Here is a 15,631-nt window from a genome sequence, read left to right as displayed (position 1 = left end):
CCTGTCCCTTTTACTATGTGAGGACACAGTGAGGAGACAGCTGTCTGTGAGCCAGAAGGTCCTCACCAGACACTGAATCTGCCCATGCCGTGCCCTTGAACTTGCAGCCTCCAGACCGTGAGAAATAATTCCTGTTGTGTACTGGCCACCCAACCCGTGGAATACTGTCAGGGCAGCCTGAATGGACCGAGACGGGCCAGACACTGAGCCAGGCACCTTTACTATAATGACAGCAATTCTATGAGGTGGCTATTCTTATTATTGCCATTTTATATGTGAGAAACCTGAGGCACAGAGAGGTTAAGTGACCTGCCCAAGGTTGCACAGCTAGTAACCAAAAAACTGTTCACAAAAAAAGAGCCCGTGGCTGACAGGAACTGAAATGTCAAATAATTTTCTGAAAAATGGTAAAAGGTCATTATTAGTTCAATTACACCAAAGAGGGTCACAATTTTTCTTTATTTTTATTTCCTATCTGGATGAAATGTTTTGTTTTTACCCTGTCCCAAAATCAAATTTGAACACTAAACAGTTCTGTCATGTTCCTGATGGTTGTAAACGGTTTCCCCCTCCCCAGGAAAGTAGGGGAGAAGCATGTGGCAGGGACACAGAGGCCACTTCCCTCTCCCTAGGGTGCTATGCTTTCCACCCCAGCTCACATGAATGCTTAACTAAAAGCAATAGCGCCCTTCTTCGATCGACTTTCCCCAAGCACCATGCCAAGAACAAGGTTAACAGAAGCATGCACACCAGGCCCAGAAAAGCCACTTCAACCAGGCTGGATGGGGTGATGGGGAGCTCCTCAGAGGAAGTGGCACACAAATGGAGTCATGTGGCTATATACATCAGTCATTCCTTCTTTTACGAGCATTAAGTGACGAGGGAGGGAGGAGTTAGCGGGAGAGAGCAAGGGGCTTCCCAGGCCAGAGGCTGCAGGTTTCAGAACACTGAGGTGGGCAGATACAGGCGACTTGGAGGAGCACAAGAATAAAACGTCTTCATAAAGATAACGGCTCAAGGATGTGGCCTTCCCAACTCTGTTCTCTTTCTCCCAAAGACCACCCACAGGCAAACTCGGAGAGATCTCAACTCGGTTCCAGACCACCACAACAAGCCAGTAAGGCAATAAAAAGAGACATTCTCTTTTTGCTGGTGGAGGGTCTTGACTTCAATTTGTACACACAAAACAAAACAAAACAAAAAACCACAACCTCTGTTAGGAGCAATAAAACAAGGTGTGTCTATAACTGACAACTCCTAAGGAAGGTGACCTCTTGCAGGTTTAACAGGGCTTTTGAAACGGCCCTTCCATCAGTACTTTTGTGGATTATTTTGCAGGGTTCTTTAGAAAAGCCACTTCTTCCAAGGCAGGTACTTTTCTTTTTAAAGACTGATCTGACAGTTATTTTAGTCTAACCTGAAAAAAAAAAAAAAAAAAAAAAAAACCTGATAAAGGTCTGTCCACCAACAAGGCAATAAACTTGGAAAGATTAAAAAGTCACCAAAGACTTAACCAAAAGAAATGAGCAAAGTCTCCCAGGCTACTGGTGGGATTCTCAGCTCCCTGCAAGCTGATTACAGGACCCTTCAAAGGCAGCTTTCTCACTCAGGTGGAGACCGCTGCTGCGAAGGGGAGAGGTTCTGCAGTGAAATTTCTTTAACAAAAAGAATAAAAGCAGTATTATTACTCTTGGAATCTTTAAGGAGAACATGTGTGCAGTTACATGTGTAAAAAAAAAAAAAAGAAGGAAAATAAAATGAGGGTTAATTAAAAAAATATATAGCAATCTAAATCTATAAGAACCCTAAGCAAAAGTGCCAAACTCTCCAAGTCCTAAGAAGCCTCATGGAAAACATCAACACAGGACCCGGTATACTCAGCCATGCTATTCTTGGTTCAAGCCACTGAGGACACTGGAATCGGCACCAACTGAAGCAAACAGGTTCCACCTGCAGAGTCACAGAGATAATATTTCCCGAGCACTTAAACTAAATCAGTCCTACCAAATGGGTACTTACATCTCCATTTGACAGCGAGGGCCCTGAGGCTCAGAAAGGTTAAGTAGCTTCCCTAGAGTTTCACAGCAGTAGCAGAAGATGGATAAGTTGAAGCCAATCTATTCAGCCCAAAGCCTCACTCGAAAGCACTGTAATCTTCTGCTTCTCAGGGCAGGATCTGGCCATATCCAGAATCTGACAGAAAACTCTAGAACCTGTCTGCTGGCTGTCTCCAGCCTACCAAGTTTTCCCCATCAGAAAGTTTTTTGTACCTAAGCTCCTGAACACATTTTTTAAAGGTAATTTACTATCTCAGAAGCAGCGTTATGCTTATAAAACTCTCCCAAGCAGAAAGATGGACATTTCATATGCTTAGAATAAGTACAAAACCTCCATGTTTATGTTCTAAACTTAATTCTTGCTTATCTTCTGAGAAACTGAAAAAAGTAAGGACAATGAAGGAAAAGTCTGAGACACAGTAACTATTCCCTGTCCACCCAAATGACTTGCTCCCTATGTTTAATCTTGATGTTCAGCCATAAAACCCCAATGTTACCGTTATAATTTTATAAGGAATATGGGAATTCTTATACTAGTTAATGTAACCATGTCAAATATTTTAATATGTAGAATATTTAAATACACATAGTAAGCATTATGTGCACTGCTGATAATGGAGTTCCAGTTGAGGAATAGGCTTCTTAAGGCTCCAAGATTCCAGAAGTCGGGTAGTTATAGCAGAAAGCAGCCACTCCTTGGGTCTATGCACACTACAGAGGCCGAATTCACTTCCAATGAACTTCCCAGTAAGTACTATTGTTCTTCCTTAAGCTACTTCTCTAGGAAAATTTAAGAATGATTTACTTTACCCCGCCTCATATTACACAGGAAACATCCTTCCCAGGAAGCAAGTGTCTATCTTTTCTTCTTCAGTAAAGACCAAAGCCTCAAAAAGATAATGCAACTGAACCAAAATAGCTATGCCATTTGTCCCTACTTATAAATATTACATAAAGAATGCTCTTCGAAGCTGAGAAGTGTAACATTCTTCTGAAAGCAACCTCGTTCTTCAAGCCAGTGAGAAAAAGTGTGCCAAGGAGCAGAAAGCCATAAGGCGAAGACAGCAGCCGAGCCGGGCCTCCTGCTTGCTGCTCACCATCTCCTCCATCCAATGAAGCACTGCCCCAGGAATCATCGGGATCACAGCAGGGCCAGGCAGGGGCAGCGTGGGGACACAGCCAGATCCACAACTGCCATGTCAGTGCTGGAGACATCTACTCTGTTGCTACCACCAAAAAGCCATCACTATGGAGAGAGGCCAACACATAACAAGAGGCTGAGATGCTAAGTAGTACAAAAGCTAAGCTTAATGGCAGGTATCTTCCTAAGAGCCACCAACTGCAAATCGTCTACAGCTTTTCATCCCCTTTCCTTTTCTGAGACGTATCACTCTGTCCTCAGCACAAACCATGAATTCACAGTCAATGTGAAATTTGACTCTGCTCCCTCCATGCCTAACAAGCGGCCCATCATCTTTTAGGGTCTCTCAGACCTCTACCCTTCTTCTCCAGTGTCATATCCTGGTCTGGATCTCAAAAACTCACAGGTCTAATCCATCAATTCTTTCCTTCATCCATCGAACATTTCTGAGCACCTGCTCTGTTCCAGGCACTTTTATAAAGAAGGCCAATACGACTATTGCACAGCTTCAGCCCCTCCAGTCTCCCGGTGGAGACGAGAGTTGTCTAGATTAAAAATACAGTACAATCCTGTTATGAAACAAGGCATAATCAACTTCACAGACGAGAGAGTGACTATTTCAGCCTGATACAGAGAAAACTTCACCTAGGCTGATATCTGCGCTGACTCTTGATAAAAAGGGAAGGATTTCAGGTGAAGAGTGGAGAGGGAGGAAACACTTGCAAAGACACACAGAGAAGAAAGCGTGTGCCATGGTTCAGGAAGGGCAACGAAGTGGCATGGCGGGGACAAAGTATTAGGAGATGGGAGCCAAAGTACGTGACCAGATTCAGGAAGGCCTTGCATGTTGCACCAAGGCACCTGGAGCATTACTGCTGGTAATGAACAACCAGGAGCTGTGTTTAAGGGAGAAGGTCCAAACTGAGGCCACATTTAGCCAGAAGAGTGTTTTGTTTCATCTTTATAAAGTATTTTTCAAATACTGGAATTCCTTGCCAACTTCTAAAAATAAGGAAATTTCATCTGGATTCTCAGCTTCTAAAAAAAAAAATATATATATATATATATATATATATAGAGAGAGAGAGAGAGAGAGAGAGAGAGAGAGAGAGAGAGAGAGAGCGCGCGCGCGCGCGCGCGCAACGCTGAGCCAACGTTCCCAGGTGGTAACAATTGTTAGGATCTGAGCACCAGGTGTAGCAGCTGCCCCCTTCCCATGAAATACTAAAGAGTTCATGACCATCCTCATCTGACCCTGCAGACATTTGAATCTTCAACCAACTACTCCTTTAGAGAGTCACACAACAGTCTGTGTTATGGGAAAACAGCACTGTAAGTCACAATACTAACCACAGGCGCAATGAAACTAGAGGCAAGAAGGAACTTTAGGAAGACATTACAGCAGCAGAAGCAAAGATAACAAAAGTCTGAACTATAAGTTAGGAGAAAGAAGACCCAGAAAAACGTACTGAGTCAAGAAATGCTGAACATACTCCAAGCGAAATTACTTATCATGTAACTTTTCTGTGGCATTTGTTCATGGGCCAAAGACTGTATTAGGAGAAAGGAAAAATTCAAAAATGATTTTCAAATAAAAACTAAAGTGGCTATTAAGTACGCTGTGTGAGAAACCCACCCAAATGCTGTAAATGGACACAGACAAGAGCTGAGGTCCGGCAGCAGCCCTGTGTGTGACTCCTGCCTCGGTCTCATGGTCGCTTTCAGTCAAAACAGAACAAATTCTGACTGCAAACTTTCTACGGTCTCGACAAGTGATGTTTACAAGCTGGCGGTGGGATGTAAAGCATGGCAACCTCTCACACCACGACCGGCAGTCACCTGGAAAACTTAAAAGCCCTTCCTGCCGAGAACTCACACAGGCCGTTGACATCCAGCATGTTGGAGATGCCGCGGTCACTCATGTCCACTTCCGGCTGGTTCTTCTCCCGGCTCTCCTCCACCAACTTTTTCAGAGACTTGGACATGATCTGTACCAAACGACAACAACGAAGCACGTGGGCGACGGCCGGGAGGGTGCAGGGACGGAAAGGAGTGAACCTCAGATGGCACTCTCCGCTTCTCCCCGGCCCTGGAGGGTGGGCGTGAGCGGGCAGGGTCGGGGCGCACCGAGGAGGATGGGGCGGGGAGGGGAGCGGGGATGGTCCGGCACCTCTCCGGCCGCGCGAAGACACGCAAACCCAAGTGCAATGCCACGCACACTCACCACAGAGGGCGGCACGTATCAGGCTGGGCGTGGAAATGACAGGCTCTCGCAGAGCGCACGACTGCGGGGAAGGAGAACCGCACCCGGCCTGAGGGAAACGCGCACCCGAACGAGGAACACGCCCTGTCCCGGCGCTCCGCGCAGGCGCACTCGGGGCCACGCGCAGCTCCACAGCCGGCGCGCGCCCGGCCCTTCCCAAATTAGGAGAACAGTTTACTAGACGTGGCCGCAGGCGAGGCTCCGCCCATGAAAGAACGAGTACCCGAGGCCGGCCAATCACGTGCGTTCTCCGGCTCCGTGATTCCGCCCCACCCCGAGGTTAGTCCGCCCACCTGGAATCCGGGTTTGGGATTCCGATTGGACAAGTGGTGGCGCGTGCCCACTAGTGTTGGCGCAGGCTCAGTTCCTAGGTCGAAGCATAGAGTGCTGTGGGCGGAACTGGAGACGTTTAGGAAGCGGCTGCGGAGGTCCCGTGGTAACCGAGGTTGGGTTCTGGGGAAGCTAGAAGTGAACTTTCTCTAAGTATCCTGCTTCTATATCTGCGAATCCACTTATTAGAAGTTGCTACCGTGAGTTCCTGATCCACCGTTGTGCCTTCCGCTATATTAAGACTTCGTCAAAGACAAAAACTCCATGATCTGTGTCCCCAGCGCCCAGCTCTCAACCTCTGTGTCACATGAAGGGGAAAATACCAGGACACGTAAATGACGTCTCTTTTCTTCTAATACACTCAAAATTGTGCCATGTTTTAATTTGCTTTATGCTGAATGATGATTTTATTACACGTTTTCGCTGTTTTCTTACTAGGGCTTCTGCTTTTCTTTTTCTTCTTGTAATCATCTTTACCGTATCTCTACGATCTTGCAGCTAGCTTTTCATTCCTCTCCATTGCTTGAAATCCGGTAAATTATTTTTGAAGACTTCAGGAACCCACCAACTTACTGCTCTAACTTAAACTGATCCTCTCTGTCCTCCCACCTGACTGATTATGTGTGATTTCCCTTGGTTCCTTGGTTTTGACAGACATTTATTTGTATATGTCTTGCTGGAATACCTCTGTTTACTAAATTGTTTCCTTAAGTATCTCTTTATGTTTGTTTACCTAGTTTTTTTCCATTCTTGCTACTGTAATTCTCCGTCTGGTGATTCTTGGTTGTCCTTTCATATTCAAGCATGAAGTTCTGAGTGGGTTTTTCTATACAGCTGATGTGGTAGCTCTTTGTTGATGTGTATTTGTTTGCCTCCTAGGTCAGCATTAATTTTCCCTGGGTGATTTGTTAAATTTCTTCAGAGGTAAAAGCTAAGTTTTATGCCTGCGTGTAATCTCTAAACTGCCTTTTTTTTTTAAATTCTCTAAACAGCCTTCGCTAGTGTAGGGAAATGATGAATTGTGAGCACCAATTAATACCGTTTTATTACTTCTGGTCTCACCATCTCACACTGCACCTGCCAGCCCCACATCCAGATAACACCTGGAAAGTCAATTCCCAATTCTGCTGCATTTCCCGCTAGAAATTATTTCGGGCTATAATTTCTGCTTCATTTGGCTGCATGCTTCCATTCACATCCTGTTTTCCAGAAATTGTTATCACTCCCTTGTAATTCTCTTCTCATTCTCGTCACTTTACCAATGCAATTCTTAATGAAATGTGTCCCTAAGTTCCAGATTTTTATAACACAGAAACAGGGCCAGCTTCCTGAGCATACGACCTGTGCAGTCACACAAAGCTCCATGCCTATGTGGGCCCCACATTTGGTTTAATGCTCTGCTGTCACTATCTTGAAATGTTTAATAATTTTTAAACAAGGGACCCTGCATTTTCCTTTTACACTCTGCCTTGCAAATTATGTAGCTGGTCCTGCATGGAAAAATCAGTATGTATCAGAGCTTAAATAATTTTTGTAGCATCACCGCCAAGTGCTCTATGCTTAACAGTCTATGCTTCAGTACTTCCCATTAGAAATGCACTACCCCCACCCCGGCCCAATCAAAGATAGAGTACGGAAGATGCCTTGTCCAAATAAAGCATTATAACGACTGGTAAATTCACAGAAATTATTCCATAAATCATCAAATTTTAAAATGCCTTTTTTTCTCTAAACTGAATTTAAAATAAACGCAAGTTACATAGTTACCGAATTAGAATTTGAAAAGCACATTTTTCATCAAATATTCAACAATTACCATTTTTCTTCCAATAACTTCCCCCATTAAATGAATAGCCATGCGTTGACTTGTGGTCTGAGTAAAAACATTTTCTTTTATTAACAATAATTTTGATGCTCTATAATCTCTACGTTTTTACAAAACTTAACAAATTACATTAAAATTTTTTCTAGGTCATATAACAGTGTCAGGGATCAAGACAGCAGAGCTCCACCCAGCAGGATGTCCGGCGGCCGCTCGGAAGAGCCCAGGCAAACACACACCCTGCGTGTTCAGCTGTCCCAAGTCAGGCGTACCGCTGACGGGCGTGCTGCGTACTCCGCGTGAAATTCTATGAAGACCCGATTGGAGGAGGCCACAAAGGGAGCTATATTAGTGTCCTGAGATGGAGAGAACACAGAAGTAATTAATAAGTTATATTTTTCACAAATTTGAACATTTTTCTAGAAATGTTAGCATAGTAAAAATGTACTACATAAAGCAGCAAAAAGTTTACAGTAAACTTTCATAATATGTCTAGAAGTAATCTTGCAAAGAATATAAATATTTTATAAAAAATAATATTCCTGGGGTTGGGCATTGAGGGGTCATGGGGAGTGACTACTGATGGATACGAAGTTTCTTTGAGGGGGTAATGAAAATGTTTTAAAACTGATTGATTGTCGTGGTGATAGCTACACAACTCTGAATCTACAAAAAGCTACTGAATCGCACACTTTAAGTAGATGGTAGATGGATCGTATGGTATGTGAATTATATCAGTAAAATTGTCATTAAAAACTGAATTTCCAAATTTCCGATTTCAGTTCTTACTGAAATTTTCATTTTTTGGTAAAAATACATACTTATATTTACAACTACAATGATCATATGAGTAAAGTATACCACTGTCTCCCCCTAATACTTATAGTTTCCCTTGGCGATTTATTTTCATATTCTTTCTGTGGAATAGTCTTATGTTTGGGGTGAGGGGGTAATGGGTCTCAGCTTTTTCTCATTTCCTAATCACTTATTTAACAAATATTTATCAAGACACTTCTATGTTGCAGGCATTATTTTTAGCACTGGGGAATGTAAAAAAAAAAAAAAATGAGCCAAATAGACTAAAGGCTTTGCTCTCCTGAAGCTACATTGTAAAAAGAGGAGGCAAACTATGAACCAAGTAAGTCAGTAAACTATACATTCCGTTGAGATTGTCCTGAAGCCAGGAATGTCCACACAGGGTCACAGTTGTAGTTTGGGGCCTGCTCTCCTCCATTCTGCGCGACCCCACTGCCTGGGTCCTCCCCAAGAGCCATCAAAACACACACATTTCCAAGAGAATAAATTATTCAGCTGAGTACAGCACAGAGAATTTTTTTCCAAAAAGAAATATCAAAAGTATGTACAATATTGTATATTTCTTTCCATTTTAATCTGCTCCCGATTTCCAATTATTATTCTACGTTGACAAACGGGTGAACAGTTAGCGAAAGTTTTAAACTCTTTGATTCTCCTAATTTTTCCTGTTTCTAGATGTCCAGTTTTGTAACTGAGAGTATTATAGGATTTCCCTGTGAACAATGACATTTATTTCATCATAAAAGAGGACATCTTCAAACCAGCATGTGATTAGTAATCTAAGGAGAGACTTCCACCATCACACTGGAAGTAGACTTCATTGGACCTTAAATGCTAAAGAAATCAGTGTTATCTTTAATTTTAAAAGGAACAATTACATTTGAAATTGTGTCCACATTTATCAAAATGTAAAACTGGGAAAATACCGTAAACAGTTTTTAAAAACTAACATCTAGTTATAGACACTTTAATGTGACATTGGTTGAAATGGCAGTGAGCCCTGGTTGTCTTTCATCTGCAAAGTCCAGGTTATCCTCATTCTCCCCACCTCGTGGGGTTGTCACTGTGGGGATCAAACGAGGTTGTGTGTTTGAAAGTCACTGAAAACCGAAACCAAAACAGAACAAATAAATGAAACCACGATGCAGATAGAAAGTTGTGGTGTTGTTAAAATGGACTCTTTCACTCTCTCTGGGAATGTTTATAAAGAACTAACCAACTTCTGAATCTTAAATGTGACACATTTACCGGGTTGTCTTTCTGTGAGTCTCCTGTGAATAACGATGACCCAGTATTAACTAGCCAAGTGACCAAAACTTCTCCCCTAGTAATTAATTCTGTATATAAGGAGATAGCTACCAGAGAGTTTATCCAAGTGTTGTCTATAAACAAGAGGGGCTTCGTTAAATAAATTAGGCTGTACCCATTCCAATAGAATACCATCCAGTGATTAAATATGATACACCAGTGCTTTTACTGATACTTTAAGAAGTTAACGATATATCAATAAGTAAAAAGAACACACCATAAAACTATAATATATGTGTGTATGCAAATAGAGTCCAAGAAATGTGCTTTGAAGAATATGTGGCAGAATTCCCAGGGCTTTGGAAATTTTGATCAGTTTTCTGATATTTCTGAAAATAACATCAATTTTACAAACTGCCATATTTTTTAAAAACTCTCTAAATTTCCGGATAATTTCATTCTCTGTTCTGTTTGATCAGAAGGCCTCAGTGGGTAAAGAGCAGAACAGTAAGAAGCACACATCCTGCCATCAGGAGTCACATTCCCCTTCTTGACATCTCTGGGAGTGTCCACTTTCAATAAAATGAGAGGGCCGTGAGGGCAGATGGAAGCAACGTTGAGTCGATGTCGGAATCCTAACGATATTTAGGGAAGATTTAGGCCATCGACACTTTACAGAAACAACCATACTAGTCGCCCAGCCAATCTTCACTGTCTCTGTGGACTTCTGCAAAGAATTCACACAATTTTCAACAAGAAAAAAGTAATTGAAACGGAGCCAGGCATCCAAATTTTCTCAAGTTCTACTCCTACAGAAACAAACATGGGTATTCACCTCTGAGCGGTGCACCGAAGTCACATATGGAGCCTTTTAAAAACAACGTGCCAGGACTCCTCCGGAGCAAGTAGGACAGGAAGTCTGTAAAACTAACTGCACAGGTACTTCTGATGCATAGGTGTTTGGTATTAATTTCAAACAATGCCCACGAGGTGGCACTCGTGCTCTTAAAATAGAAAAGTCACGAACCGGTACCAAAATTGTAAAAGTGCATTGTGCTTTCTATTTTGTCTGTGTCTGCCTTTAAAAATATATACTGTTACTTTCACTATTTAAACATAATATGTGGAAATTCAAAAAAATCTGTGTTACTCACTGCTCCACAATATGGTCCAGAGGATGGAGAATTCACATCTGGTCCATCGAAGAGTATGAGATAGTTCTGGACACAGTCTCCAGGATCGTCAATGCTGATAAAGTAAAAGCTGACGGTGACAAGCCTTCCAGATGGAGCAATGATGGCCCATTCGCAGTGAGTGTGGTTGGGGTAAGTGCCCGGGTAGCCAGGGCTGGTGAAGGAGCCGCTGTCTCCGTACAGAGTTCCACCACAGCCTGCGAGAAATAATCACAGGAAGTTTCGTTCAACGAAGTAGAAACCAGCCTGAGTGCTTTAGTGTGCTTGTAAGGCAATAAGAAGGTGGTTGTTCTCTTAAGGTGCTGAGACCTACAAGAATTCTGGAGGCAAGAGCCCCTTTCCTGTTCCTTCTTCGGGGTTAAATCCCTCCCACTCCCTCGCCCCCTCACCGCTACCCCTCCTCCACCACGTATTCCTTTCCCTGCATGTCATGGCTTAGGGACAACTTCCTCAAGGTCTGTTCTGTGAAAATGGTGGGCGGAAAACACCATGGGAAAAACCAAGAACTGGGTAGAGTAACTGCAGGAGAGTAAAGTTGTTACACACTTCTGATGGTGCAGAGCTATAAGCAGTGAGTCGATGATGATGTGGGTAAAGCAAAATGAAAAGTGAAATTCCAGGGCTGAGCAAACAGAAGCGTGTTATTGGAGGTTTCAACAGTAAGCCTTATTATCATACTGACTTTCCCAGGCTTATAATGGACAGGTTCAGGACTGACATACTTCAGGCCCAAGCTCTTTAAGTGTTGGTGTCAACTTGCTCAATTTGTTCATTTGTATGTGACAACTGTCATTATTTAGACCATACAGCCCTGGGGTTCCAGACATGCTACTGCACAGAAAGAAAGTACAAGGGAAAAAAAAAGAAGAAACTCTGGGCTGGCTGTCTGACCACTGGTGTCTAGTCCAGCCTCTGCCACAATCTAGCTGTACATTTTGGGCAACACATTAATTTGGTGTCTTATTTCTTCATCTGTAAAATGAGGGCATTGGAGATCATCGTTAAAGCATCTTTAGGTGCCAAGATTTCATTATCTATGATTGTCTTGATAGGACCCTTTTGTTTCTCAGCCCATTTTAAATGAATCATTTTTATCTTATTTTGAAACTTTTTAGGTATTTTTGAGGATGTTTCATCAAGATATTCTCCCACTCTTGAGTTAAAGGTATTGACATGACTTAACCTGCCTTGAGTTAGTTGATAAACAACCGACCAAAATTGCAGGAAGAAACTCATTGCCCTAAAAAAAAAAAAGCAATTCAACTCCAGGACTGCCGAGAAACGACAGGGGTCACCAAGAGCTCCGCTGCTCACACACGCACGAGAACGTGTTGGTAACACGCCTTCCGCCAACACTTTTTTGTTTTTTAATTCTCTACCTTGATGGTCAAACCCAAAGGTAAAAAGGTGACAAAATCAGAATTCGTAAATGACTTTTAAGGTGTTATAGTCCCTTATCTGTATTTACATGTAAATGTGTATTCTTTAAAAATACTTACAGAAACAGTGATTAAAAGTAGAATTAAAAAGAATCTCTGTATTTTCATTGTTAAAAAAAAAAAAAATCTCTGTTTTAATCAGAAAAGAATCGAGTAGACAGATGGCTAAAAAGATCAGGTCACTTTGAATGGCCTTTTTTTATTAGACGCCTTATGTTCTTCTCACTTACATTGCTTTGCCTTTCAAAGGGCACATGTCTTACCGGAGGGCGATGAGGTCCAGATAATCTCGTACCCACGACGGGAAGTTGCACCATCGCTCTTAAATCGTAGGTAGAGCTCGTTATTTTGAGAGAAGATCGGATTCGGCAGCAGAGCTCCACAATATGTGCCCAGTAACGGCGAACCGCTGTCCCTTCCACTTCTCACCTGCAACAACGAGTCACGAATGATTATACTTCACCGTGTTATCCCTTCTCCTCTGATTTATCACTCATCGCTCTCCATTAGCATATAATAAAATATCGTCAGGTCCAAACAAGGAATTTCCGTACGGATACAGCTCGATAAATCTATAAAACTTCTGACTTTCAGAGATATTTTAAAAACATTCTGTAACTGAATAGGGTTTTTTTTTTCATTCACTGTACAGAACAGACACATCTAAAAACAGGAAATGAGTCGGTGCGTGTGTGCGCGGGTGACCATGCTGTGAACTTGGCTGCGATCTGTGCTCCGACCACGCTGTCCTGACCAGTCTGACCCCAACGTACACTCCTGACGTGTTACAGAAACGCTGTCCAGGGAGTAATGCCTTTCCGATGCTGTTCGGAGTCCTCTGCTGGGTGTTTATACGAAGTGGCCTTGCATGGAAGGAGTAGCCAGTTATCTACACTCTTTGCTTCCGGTCTCTTTCCTATAGATTTTCTTTTAGAAAGCCGATGCTCTGAGAAGAAAAGTGAGATATTAATTCCCACGACTTGTTCTATTCATTTTTTTCTCTTCACAGGAACCAAGAGAGCGGTAGATATCTCTGGGATGTCAGAGGATCCTGACTGGGTTCTGAGGTTCTGAAGACAAATGCAGATTCCAAATGTGTTCTGGGGCTTGGCCTTTGCGTGATATAATGACAGTCAGAATCCTCCATTAGAAATTTCCATTCCTGCCACAGTTAACGTGGATGAAACACTGAGTCTTGCTGGTGTGGCTGCCACATAAACCATGCCACGATCTTCCCAGCGAGAACCAGACGCAGTGCACGTTACGGGCCTGAGTTGTAGTTTCCTGTATTTGCTGAGTGGACAGGAAGTTTTTGACCCATTTCTACGGGATAAGGAAGAACAGCTAGGGGAAGTTCTCACTCTTCGATTCTGGAGAGCCGGCCTTCACTCCCAGCGTGCAGAGGTAAATGGCAAATGTTAACTCCTGTCTCTCAGGCTTGAGACAAGCTAGGAGTAGCTGCAGTGGAACTCTGAACTGGTGGGGTAATTCTGCTTCTCCATAACCCACTCCTTCCCTGTATCCGCTTAGCACTGCGCAAACATTTTTAGACTCCGTGGTGGGTGAGGTACATAGGTCTGAGTTTCATACCCATCTCCTTTCTGCTACATCCATCTCCTCCCAGTTTCTTACCATGACGATGTTTCCCATGAGAGGCATGAGCTTTCTCCCAGTACTTGTTGCACTATAAGTTAAGAATATCCATCAACAAAGACCTTCGATGAATTCTTTCAGGGAGCGCTTTCCCAGAAGATTAAACTGCGTAACAGGTGGAGAGGAGCAATCGGCTTTCTGGAAACCTCACCAAAGATGTGGGGGTACACGAAACAACGCCCGCTCAGCGGGCTTCAGGTAAGGTTTAGATTCATATTCGTCCACAGAGGAATTCAGCATTCTCTGCCTATAGCAGTGTTATGTTGCACCTGTGTTTCCGAAGAATGAATTAATTTCACCAGAGTTTGCAAAGGGCTCTGGATCTTGATGGCCAAACAGAGGCGCTGAGCTCCACACGCCATCTGTGTTGGTCATGGGCTCATTCAGAGCACCTGCTGTCAACAACAATGCAACAGTCCTTCTCACTTGAATAGCAGATGCCAAGTCGGGCAGGAAGGATGTACAGGGAGCTTTGCTGGTGGCCCAGGGGGTCACAAAGGTGCAAGCCCTCTGGGGGCACGGCCCTGCTGGCTCTGGGCGCAGCCGGTTTCTCTCCTGGTGTGTTTGCAGACAGAGCGGAGGGTGGGTGAGAGGACAGGATGGCAAACTGCAAGGGCACCTCCTGGTCCTGTCTAGAGCTCTCCGTGGTGCTGAGGAGGAAGGAACAGCACATCCTGCTTCCGCTGAGCGCTTCGCCAAGGAAACACTCTCCCCGCGACAGCGTCAGGGAAATCAGCCGAACGATTTGGTATCATTTGGTGTCATGCTTATCTCCTTGCAAAGCACACTTCTTAAAGTCCACTTCCAAAATCAGCGCTTTGCCCTAGGACATCCCTCTGGCTCTTCCAGGCTGACCTCGCACCGCACTTCCTTCAGGAAGCCGTCTCTGTACCCAGAATGACTCTGTTAGTCCCTCCCACACTGCGTGGGAGCTGGCTATGTCCCGTCTGTCTTTCTCGCTGGATGATCAACCTCCTAGGGGCCCTGAATATGTCTTGCTCCCTTTGGATTTCTGGTGCCCGGACCTAGAAGATGCTTGGTAAGTATTTATGGACTGAAAGAATAATGGATAAATTAATGAAATGAGTAAGGGATATATGATTAACAGTAGCAGAGCGAAAGGCGAGAAATCTGAAGCGATCCAGCATCACCTTTTAAATAGCTCATACACATGATATCCAAACATATATTACCTCCAAGAAATCATGTCTACATTCACTTGAGTCCTCAATGTCAAATGAATGGAAGAAGAGGGAAATGGTGTGGTTCCGCGGGGCCGTGAGAGTAACAGCGCAGTCCAAGTTATCGTTGTAATTATCCGGCCACCCCGGACTCTTCAGGTTGCCAAACGCCTTGTTATATGCCCTGTTGCAATCTTAGAGGGGGGAAAAACATGCAGAATCAATGTACGTGTCCCAATATTCAGTGTTCTTCCAACCTGACAGGAATAATTCAAAGAGATGAGTAACTCCGAACGAACTTTAGAAAAAGAACTAACCCAGCCTCTCCGTTTGCCTTTGAGATCACCGGGATTCCAGGAGGTGGGGTGGCCGGCCCGTGGGCAAATGCGTGGCAACGCCTGCCTGGCTAACATGAATCACCCCTATGGGAAAAGGGGAGCAGGAGCACTCCGCTTTGAAGGCGAACATTCTGGCATTCTCTGTACTTT

At 43.6% G+C, this 15,631-nt stretch overlaps 2 protein-coding genes and 1 long non-coding RNA gene across 4 annotated transcripts in view; 1 reads left to right on the top strand and 2 right to left on the bottom strand.

Annotated features, from left to right (window-relative positions):
• Positions 1-5,575, bottom strand: part of RSU1 (Ras suppressor protein 1) — a 223,794-nt gene extending 218,219 nt beyond the window's left edge. For both annotated transcript variants that reach the window (XM_016150644.2, XM_016150643.2), the window contains exons 1-2: positions 5,423-5,575; positions 5,075-5,186 (exon numbers count right to left, since the gene is read on the bottom strand). In XM_016150644.2, the coding sequence (XP_016006130.1) occupies positions 5,075-5,183 (109 nt within the window). In that variant the 5' untranslated portion in view covers positions 5,184-5,186; positions 5,423-5,575. The remainder of the gene's footprint in view (positions 1-5,074; positions 5,187-5,422) is intronic.
• Positions 5,576-6,128: 553 nt separating this feature from the next.
• LOC107513681 lies at positions 6,129-8,679 on the top strand. Its single transcript, XR_004952857.1, has 2 exons — positions 6,129-6,715; positions 7,763-8,679. It is a non-coding gene; the product is annotated as an uncharacterized LOC107513681 (long non-coding RNA).
• The window catches only part of CUBN (cubilin), a 224,919-nt gene continuing 216,951 nt past the window's right edge, over positions 7,664-15,631 (bottom strand). The window contains exons 64-67 of the mRNA XM_036226882.1: positions 15,156-15,337; positions 12,573-12,738; positions 10,832-11,067; positions 7,664-7,969 (exon numbers count right to left, since the gene is read on the bottom strand). Coding sequence (XP_036082775.1) covers positions 7,862-7,969; positions 10,832-11,067; positions 12,573-12,738; positions 15,156-15,337 — 692 coding nt within the window. The 3' untranslated portion in view covers positions 7,664-7,861. The remainder of the gene's footprint in view (positions 7,970-10,831; positions 11,068-12,572; positions 12,739-15,155; positions 15,338-15,631) is intronic.

The sequence above is a fragment of the Rousettus aegyptiacus genome, unplaced genomic scaffold (assembly GCF_014176215.1).
Source record: "Rousettus aegyptiacus isolate mRouAeg1 unplaced genomic scaffold, mRouAeg1.p scaffold_m13_p_10, whole genome shotgun sequence".
Classification (NCBI taxonomy): domain Eukaryota; kingdom Metazoa; phylum Chordata; class Mammalia; order Chiroptera; family Pteropodidae; genus Rousettus; species Rousettus aegyptiacus.
Note: the sequence above shows the minus strand (reverse complement) of the source record. Positions and strands in the feature narration are given on the sequence as shown.